At 39.1% G+C, this 10,464-nt stretch overlaps 1 protein-coding gene across 1 annotated transcript; it reads left to right on the top strand.

Annotated features, from left to right (window-relative positions):
* The first annotated feature begins 7,098 nt into the window (after positions 1-7,098).
* Positions 7,099-8,436, top strand: LOC132743260 (uncharacterized). Its single transcript, XM_060731793.1, has one exon. The coding sequence runs from the start codon at positions 7,099-7,101 to the stop codon at positions 8,434-8,436; it is 1,338 nt and encodes a 445-aa protein (XP_060587776.1).
* Positions 8,437-10,464: the final 2,028 nt, after the last annotated feature.

Below are 10,464 nucleotides of genomic sequence, written 5' to 3'. Positions count from 1 at the left end.
TGTTGTGGACTATATTGAACCAAAAAAAAAGACCAATAAAACATAGATCAATTTAGTTAAATATTCACTCTGATTTAATTTGTGATGGGCCTAAAACGGAAATATTGATCATTAATCATATTCGAGGACAAAATATCTTTTAAATTCTACGTGCGCAAGTAAACCTTTTTCACGAAATGTCTTTAAAAATTATGTTGCAACTTTATTTTTTCTCTATTTTATTCTGCAAAAGAAGCATCCCAAATCTCATGTAATAAGGTAAATAAAATTGAATATGATACTAAATAATATCTCGTTGAACGCACATATTCGGTAATCTGTATAGATTATATGTGCGGAGCATCACCCTGTATGAAACAGAGAATTTGGTTGTTACAGAGAGGTGTTGCTCTACAGAGGTTAAATTAACATGAAATTATCATGAAATCTTACTTTGGAAAAAATTGATATTAATTGTTGTTGGAAAGATTGGTTACAGAGGCAATGCAGAGGTTGCACTGTTATTTTATAAGATTGGGATTTTTATACTAATTATATATCTAATGTTTAGTTTCATGACAATGATAAGTCATAAGATAACTTAAGCTTGCTTGCTTTTTTATTTTTGTTTTACGCCGATTTTAACACGTGTTCGGTCATATCTTGACAGTCGACCTAACCAGTGCGACTACAATATGCTTAACCAAGGTCTTTCAAATAAACTTCTATTTACTATTTGAAAGACCCTGGCTTAACATACATGATTTTGGAGCAGGAAGCAGGTTAATTGTCCCAAGAAAACTTTTTACCTCGCCCGAGGATCCATCAAGCAGGCCTGGAACCAAATATATAATTTTAGAGATACAATACTTTAATCAAAGAAAGATAATTAGCCTGTGCTCCCGGGATATTTCTCTCTCACATTGTCTCCCTTCAAATGCAATTTTCTTACCGCAAACATCACGCGACTTAATTATTGCGACATTAATATGAGTTTGTGAAACATCAAAGTTAAATTATTTATTTTTGATATAAACCCTTTCGCCGCTAAACTTTTAATTATATAATTAAAGACTACTTGCCTCGGATAAGATTTACATGAACATTTTTATAGAAGATTGGTGATTATTCTGCGCTACTTAATGTATACATGTATTACTAGTATAATATGTTTTCTTTCCTTCCATTCAGACAAACATTAATAATTTATCATTTAACTCCTTAATTAATATCATACATGGATAAAATATAAATAAGAAAGACTATGTAGGAGTGGCTACTACATGTACATGTTCACTTTAATTTATTATTATATAAATATACATTCATACACATCGACGACACTCGAAAAAAATCATTTTAAAGTAGTGAGGAGTGTCTCTGCACTTAACAATAATACCAGAACGTAATCATACAAAAGTCCCATGTCGTCGATCCGAACATTCAAAAAAATTGTGGTTCCGTGCAATTCCAAGGGACTGTTTGGGATAATGTCTTAGCGCACTTAAATGTATAACCTCAAAGTCAGAACCACAAAACTCACTCAAACTTATAGCATCCATCCTTGCAACCGTTATCAAAAGACAACAAAAGATTGTCTACACGTACTTTGAAAAAGACAAAACAAAGATTATTTTTTCCATATTATATAGACATTAATCAATACCGTTGATTAACCATAAAGTATACATTCTTTTCTTTATTTTGACATTACCAAGTCCAGCATAACATATGCAATCTTAAGTATAATCTCAAAACGAAAGCGGGGTGGGTGGGCGTCTGTGTGTTATGAACCTCAATGGTCATCAAATAGAAAAATCATAATACTGTAAAGACAAATGATAGATAAATATAAAAGAACTTTACTTTTATTAAAGAAAAATGGACGAAATGCTGAATTAAATGAAGTGTTATTGAAAAAACAACAACACCATTCATGTAAGATAGATACTCGAATTGATTTTAAAACAACATACATAGTGTTAACAATGTTGAAAGTCACGTTCACACGAAACGAAAAATTTTAATTCTTTTTGTTCGGTTGCAAATCCTTTCGGGCAACATGCATTTATTGCTCATGTTACTGCCTGCATAATCTCATCTCCAGTATTAAATAGAAATACAATATTCCGACCAATTTTATTGTCACTATTCTGGGAAAAACATCTAAATGTCGGAACACTCAGTGCCAGGAATGTCATTTCTCACATTTGATGACCAAACTTATGACACTTCTTTTATGGGAGAGAAATTTTATTATAGGAACAAATGATCTCATTAGTGGCCCGATGACCTGAACAACGGAAGTAATATCTTATGTCAATATTAATTGCGTTTATAATGTGCTTCTTTGCCTTATTTGTCTGCTAAATATTTTGACGTTATTACTAAGAAGTCGTCGAAGAAAATATACAATAAAAATGCATCATTTGGATATTCTTATGAAATATTGCTTGAAAAAAATGTCGATACAGTTCTAAAAGAAGTAGAATGAACATTTATATGATGAATGATAATATTGTGTTCTAGAACTTTTTATTATCCACTATATAAATATATGAAATATCCCATTATTATTCATTGTATTTCAGACCTTTCATTATATAGACCTTTTTACGACGCGGTCGGTTGCTATGAAAAATCGACCGGAATTAGAATTTTCTCGCGCATGCGCAATCTGCGTAGGGCAGAAAATCCTTCGCCCTACATAGAAATATAGTAGAAGTTCATAGACAATACCGAGTTAGTTCAAGGTAAACGGAAGAAAATTATATGAAATAGCTTTTAACAAATATAGAAAAGATGTCTTATAGCTTTGTGGCGAAGAATGTCATAAAAAGGCATGGAAAAGATACTTGTTTAAGAATTTACGATCACGGACCTGACACTAGCTGAGATCATTTTTTTAAGAAGATGTGTAAATTAATATATCTATTAGCAAATGAAAAGTCAACTTATTTGCTGTTGAAATAGTTCATATAAAAACAAAAGAAATTTTAAAACATGAAATCGAGATTAATTATAATTCTGAAAAAATATCAGAACATCCTTTATCCGATTTGCCTGTGATGCAAACAGAAAACAATTAAGTCACATAAATAGATTTTAAATAATTAATTATTTTTTTCAAAATCTTGAGAAGTTACGATGGGTTGTTTGGAAGGGATATAACACACATTTTATCCGCTTCTTCGTAATACCACCGATTTATATTACATAATATAAATCCGTGGTAATTAATACATGATATTTTTAATAATGCACGTCACACAATTTTCCCTTCTCAAAATCCATAAACATTGATCGGTATATTTAAAAGTTACATAAATTACCATTTTAATAAGTGTTACTGATTAATTATATCATGGTATTTATAAAAGTTCCGGTTGAATGAACAACCGTTGGCGTGCCAATCTGTTTGACACTTGCCGCCTGACCAATCCAGTTATTCAAAGGAGGTCTACAATACAAATTGTGTAATATTATGTAATACAGGGGTAATAAAGTTTTATCTATAACACCCTGCTGTTTCAATTTAAATTACTGATGAAAAAGTCGTCTAATGATACCTTAAACAAACGACGTGCATGTGCATGTGTGCCCTTTTTGACAATTGAATTATTACTCCCGCACATTTTCATAGATCTGTTAAAAAATAAATTCACGTTTTCAGTACTTACCGCCTTAAGTCATCCCAAAATTAATGTTTTTTTGGGTGACATAACATGAAATCGCATCTATTAAAGCCTTAAAGTATGATAGACTGTAGACATCGTTATTGCGTATTGCCCTACGCAGAATGCGCATGCGCGAAATGCAACATTCGTTGCTATGGAAAATCGTATTGTAAAAAGGTCTATAGACCAATTCACTTTAAGTACATGTATTTGATTATGCATGTCCACATTTAGTTTAATCGTCACTGTTAATAAAATATTAATTCTCGTGAAATACTAATACCGTAATGACTGCTTTGATGCGCAACTGCGTGTTGTTGTAGTGAGTAGCTTCGTGTTTCTCGCTTACAGCTTACAGCCTCACCGCTGGCTACCACCTAGTGGGAACCGGGGAGCCACTTGTAAGCCTTCCCTGCCAGTTATAGCCTCTCATGCAGTAAGACCGCTGTGGCCCATTTATGGGACCTCCCCGAGGTGGCAAACGGAAACTGGGCATCTTGCGGCCCCAGGCTAAACCACCTGGTCTTGGAGGATCTAGGCCCCTAAAGGCACGGCTTGCATGGCCCACCGGTGTGTGGATATGCCCTGAAGCCTGCTAACCTAGAACCCAGCTATGGGTCAAAATAGCTCCACAGCCTCGTGGATTAACAAATGGCCTGTCACAACCTGGGTGACAGTAGCTGGAGCGGCGAGCACCATCATAACCGGTGTAACGGCAATCCAGCAGTGGTCTCTGAGCACAACAGCCCGAGTTAGATGGGAACGGTGGAGAAGGACCACTCTTATACCAAACCAAGGGAGACAACCCTTTCAAAATCACCACTGCCTTGTGGTCAGTCGTTGGGTCGGCAAGGGCTTTGGGTGAGGTAACCCTAACCAACCTAGAGAGTTGAAATCGGAGATGCTGGGCCATTGGCACTCTCTAACAAACCACTGCATCACGTAACCAAAGATGTATGACTACACGAAACAATGGTATTCATCGATGTGGTGCTGGATCTTTGGAATCCCTCCAAGGAGATACAGTGCCGGGCTCTGAGCCTCGACAGAGTCCACCCAAAGCTACTGGGGTCACTCCTTCCATCATGCCAAGAGGAGACCAAAGGGCTACAACAAGCCAAGGAGGAGGAAAGTCCAACAGCAACACTTCAAAGTGATGCATTGGAACGCAGAAGGAGTCTTCAACAAAAAGACTGAACTTCAGCACTTCCTTCATGAGAATGACATCAATGTCTGTTGCATTCAGGAAACACACCTGCAACCAGCTAAATCCTTTAAGATCAGAGGATACCAGTGCTTCCGAAGCGACAGGGTTGGCAGAAAGAAAGGAGGCATCATGACATTAGTCAGGAACAACATCAATGCTATCCAGACTAAAATGCATATGGATGACTCGGAATTCCAAGTGCTGAGCCTCAGATTGAACGGCTTTCAAATGAACTCTTGTGAATATGTACTCTCCAAATGACAAAGCTCTTTCCTAGACAGTATCCCAATGGAAGCAACAAACCTCATGGTTGTTGGAGACTTCAACAGTCACTCACAAAGCTGGGGATATGACCACATGGACAACCGAGGAGAGGAAGTGGAGACCTGGCAGGATGACAACAGGCTGAACCTCATCAATCAGCCGGAGGAATCCTCCAACTTTTTACTCGAGAAGATGGCACTCAATACATCAACGCCTGACCTTGCCTTCTGTACTGACGACATACACGGACATGTCCAGAGGAAAGTCACTGATCAACTTGGAGGCAGTGATCACCGTCCAGTCCTCATCATACTGGACCGCTCTGTCTCTATGTCATCTAGCCTACCCAGATGGAACTACAAAAAGGCTGATTGGCCCCTTTTCCAGTCTGTGAGTGACGAACTCTGCAAAGACATCAGAGTTGAAGGCAGAGACATTAACAACATAGTCAGGGACTTCAACCAATGCATCCTCAAGTCAGCACAGCAGCCCATCCCTAGAGGTGCGAGGAAAGACTACAAGCCCTACTGGAGTGAGCAGTTAGAGGAGCTGCAAACCAAGGTGTCCGAAGCCAGAGTTGAAGCCCGAAACAATCCCTCACAGGAGGCAAACCACAACTTACAGCATGCCAAGGCCAAAATCCTAAGGCACAAGCTAGAGGCCCAAAGAAAGAGCTGGAGACACAAGACAGCTTCATTGAACCTCGAGAGAGATGGCCGAAAGTTGTGGAGATTAACAAAACAGCTGAACGACGACCAAGACAAAGCGAGAGGCTCAGTTACCTTGGAAGAGGAGGGAGAGCTGTTGGTGGGCAAACAAGCAGCAAACGTCTTTGCCCAAAACTACAAAGATGTCAGCGACATCCCCATCAACAGTGAACGACTGAGGGAAGCAAGAAGAGAACAAAGGGACAGCAAAACACCTAAGGTTACGTCAGAGTGTATGGACTCGCGCCTGACGCTTCATGAGGTTCAGGCAGCTCTCAGACAACTAAAGACCAAAAAATCTCCCGGTCCTGACTGAATCACAAATGAGATGCTGACACACCTGGGCAATACAGCAATGTGCAAACTCCTGGACATATACAACTACAGCTGGAAACAAGGGCAGCTACCACAGATTTGGAGATAGGCAACGATGATCCCTATACTGAAGAAAGGGAAGGACCCAAAAAAGGCAGCCAGCTACCGTCCAATCAGCCTCACCAGCTGTGTTGTTAAGACCATGGAGAGGATTGTGAACGCACGCCTGAAGTGGTACCTGGAGACCAATGACCTGCTGGCATCTGAACAGGCTGGTTTCCGGCAATTCCGTTCCACAGAAGACCAGACTACATACCTAGCGCAGGAAGTCGAAGACGCATTCAAGAGCAAAAGGTGGTCCTTACAGCATGGATTGACCTACAAAAGAGCGTTCGACAAAGTCTGGACAGAAGGGCTACAAGTGAAGCTCATGAGGAATGGAGTTGGAGGGGCCATGCTGAAATGGATCAACTCTTATCTGTTTAATAGAAGAGCCAGAGTCAGCCTGAACCAATCCAACAGTAGGAAGTTCCTGCTACGCCATGGCGTCCCACAGGGTGGAGTCCTGTCCCCGACACTCTTTCTGGTCTTCATCAACGACCTGGTGTCTGAACTGCCTAAGGGAGTTCATGCTGCTCTTTATGCTGACGACCTGGTGCTATGGTGCAAAGAAGAACACGCCTCTACGGCCACATACAGAATGCAAAGAGCTATGGGCACACTCGCAGCATGGGCCGAAGACTGGTGTGTCACGATCAACAAAGAGAAGTCGTCCACCACACTGTTCACCTTGTCAACAAAGCAGAGAGCTGGGAAGGTCATGTTGGCTTGAACTCCACTGAAGGAAGAAGACGAAGCCACATACCTTGGGGTCACCTTTGACAAGCGGCAGACTTGGAAAGCACACATCAGCCGTGTAGAAGGGACGGCACGAAGGAAACTTGGGATAATGCGAAAACTTGCTGGGACAACCTGGGGTGCAAATGAGCAAATACTGAAGACTGTATATCAGGGCACAGTAAGACCCACCATGGAGTACAGCTCAGCCACATGGTCCACAACAGCCAAGACAAACCAGCAAGCCCTGGATAAAGTACAGAACCAGGCACTTCGTATCATCACAGGGGCCACCAAGTCTACACCAATCGCCTTCATGGAGAAACTGACCGGAATACAAACACTTCACGAAAGAAGACAAACCAAGGTCCTTCTCCAGGCAAACAAGTACCAGTCCCTCCCAGACCACCCCATGAACAGCAGACTTGAGGGATTAACCAAGAACCGCCTCAAGCGCTGCAGCTTTGTACATCAAGCAAAGAAGCTGAGTAGAGAGTATGCAGCTGAACTAAACACTCAGACAATTCCCTTGGGCCGAGCAGACATCACCAACCCTACAGCAAATGACCTGTCTGCAGTCAAAGTGGCACTTGCTATTCCTGGACTAGACATGGGCAAACAGGAAAATGAGACCATCCGTAGAAGTCTGACACTTGCGGCTATCTACGCAGACTATCCTTCGGACACATGGACCCATGTATACACAGATGGGTCAGCCACTAGAGCCGTTAAGGATGGAGGCGGTGGTATTCACATAACGTACCCGTCAGGCCAGAAAACAGCCCATTACATCGCCACTGGGAAGCACTGCAGCAATTACAGAGCAGAGACTGAGGCACTCATGAAGGCAGTCTTTTTGATAGAAAACTCGCCAGAAGAGATCACCTCTGTAGTCTTCCTCACAGATGCAAGATCAGTTCTGGAGGCCCTACAAAACAACAATGTCCCTGAACTAGCGCAAGCCGTGAACAAGCTTGGGTCGTCGTGTAATGTTGCACTTCAGTGGATACCATCTCACTGTGGAGTGCCCGGAAATGAGGAGGCTGACAAGCTGGCTAGGTTAAGAGCCCAGTTGGAGCAACCAGATAACCAGGTGACATACAAGGAGAAAGCCACCATCATCAAGGCTCTCACCAAGACAAGACAGGAAGCGGATGCCTACCACATGCTAAACCGACCAGAACAAGTGGTGATGGTCAGGCTTCGCTCGGGACACAACAGACTGAATGCACACATGTGCAGGAAGAACAAACTGGTGCCGTCCCCCATATGTCCCTGTGGAGAAGAGGACCAGACTACAGAGCATATCCTCCAAAGATGCAAAAGACACGACCAGGAGCGAGGAGCAACGTGGCCCCGAGGTGCAACACTCCAGCAGAAGCTGTACGGAGACGTTGAGGACCTGCGGCGGACCACAACCTTCATCGCGGATACTGGCGTGATCGTGTAGAGCGAACGCCAGTAAGTAAGTAAGTAGTGAAATACTAATAAAATATGCAAAATGAGAAAAAATGTTAAAATTTCGTTTATCTATTTATTTTTCATTTTGTTTTATTTTCTAAAACACATATATTTCTTTTTGTATTTTGCATAAGAGATTAGCAAAACATTGAATCAATGGTACATTGGAAATACTAATCATTGACTTGTGATTCGTTTCACGTTAACGTAAGAGCATTGACATCTGGAGTAAAATAGTTACTGACATAAATGTCAATTCTACTTTATTTACTGAAACTAGCAAATCGATAAGTAAGAACTTTACAGACTTAATACAAGACTGGAATACCGATTATCTGTCTTGAGCAATCAAAATATGTATATATGTACCATTGATTGATTTGTCATAATTTTAACATTGCCAAATATTAAAGTTATTACATCGCACTTCATCTATAGAAGTAAAACATAAACATAGATTGTCTATCAATGAATATAATTATTTTGAAGGTTGTGAATGCCAGCTTTGTGATTGGCAAAGGTCAATCTTAAAGTCGTGCGAAAAATTGATATCTGCGTAATAACTGAACACACAAATCAGAAATATATTGCCAATGTAATCCGGAAATAATACAGTCACAATTTCTAAAGAAATGTACACTAGTTGACGGTTCAAAGATATTTCCTGAGAATATAATTGCAATATTGAGTTCAAAAGTTGACAGTTACTCGAATCTCGACTAATGCTCATTTTATCTGACATCCTGCCCATTTTGTCAATCATTTATCTAAACGGATGTAATCAATTTAGTGTCAATAACTTCATAGAAGCAATACATTTGGTACTATATAGTAATGAAATATATTTGAAATATACAGAGACAATCAATTTTAAATGGCTATATACAATATATCAGATGTTGTATAACTATATAAAGAAAACAGCGACTCCCAGAAATAAACGAAAATTTACGAGAGATACATTTTACAAAAGGAAACGGAGGCAAATTGGATTTACACAATTATAAAATCGTAAACCTAACAATCTTAACAGAAACATGCGATTTTCTTAAGTGTATAATAATTATTTGAGTAGAAAAGACACAAAAGTAAACATGTAAAAGGGTAACAGCAGGCATGAGCATGGTGTTAAAATGTATTAAATGGAAACCTTGATTAAAGAACACCCAAACACAGCAAAATAATTGAGTTATTCATTGACGGTTGTGGTATGTTGCAAACAACTAACATTTAAGTATCAAAAATATGAAATTCATTATATGTTTATACAGCATTGATCTTTGGGTCCTCAAACTCAAGGGTGGTATAGATGAAGGAAAACTTGCCCCAGCATTTGTTGAAATCACTTCTTTCAGAATGATCACCTTAGTGCAGTAACGGGTGAACTTCCTAAATAATCTAATAGGGTTTAACCCGTCACTGAACTTAGGTGACGAAATGTTAATTTATATATTAGGCAGTCAGTCATGAAACTTCTAGTGTGAAGAAACTTAAATTACATGTCACTGGATAAAGTTTTACCTAAAATCACATCACAACACACAGTTTTAAGGGATGAGAACCTAAGACTCTAAAGTTTATCGTCTACATTTCAGTCAGTTTAAATATGTATCACACAATGTTAACGCCTGTAAGATTTCCACAATAACATAAATCAATAGGTCTGTTACAAAATAACGAAACCTTTTTATTTGACATCCATTCGTATCTTTCGTCGCTTCATATAAGTTTCTTTATACACTTTACGTAATATTTAGAATTACATATAAATGTATATAAAAGGATTGGAAATATATTAATATATTTTATTGACGAGTCTAAATTTTTATTTGACATAAATTGATCAATCCCATACAGAATAGAAATGACATCCCAGAAATGTATGTATATAGTCAATGAACAGTAACTGTTAATAAAAGATTTTATTCTCAGAATTTCAAAAGAAACAAGTTGTACGTCTTTGAATTTATAAATATGAATATATTTCAATTTGAAAAGTATTACGACAAAGTATTTT

This window comes from Ruditapes philippinarum, unplaced genomic scaffold (genome assembly GCF_026571515.1).
Source record: "Ruditapes philippinarum isolate M1 unplaced genomic scaffold, ASM2657151v2 ctg2279_1_1_1_1, whole genome shotgun sequence".
In the NCBI taxonomy this organism is placed as follows: domain Eukaryota; kingdom Metazoa; phylum Mollusca; class Bivalvia; order Venerida; family Veneridae; genus Ruditapes; species Ruditapes philippinarum.
The sequence above is the reverse complement of the archived record's forward strand: the minus strand, read 5'-3'. Positions and strand labels throughout refer to the sequence as shown.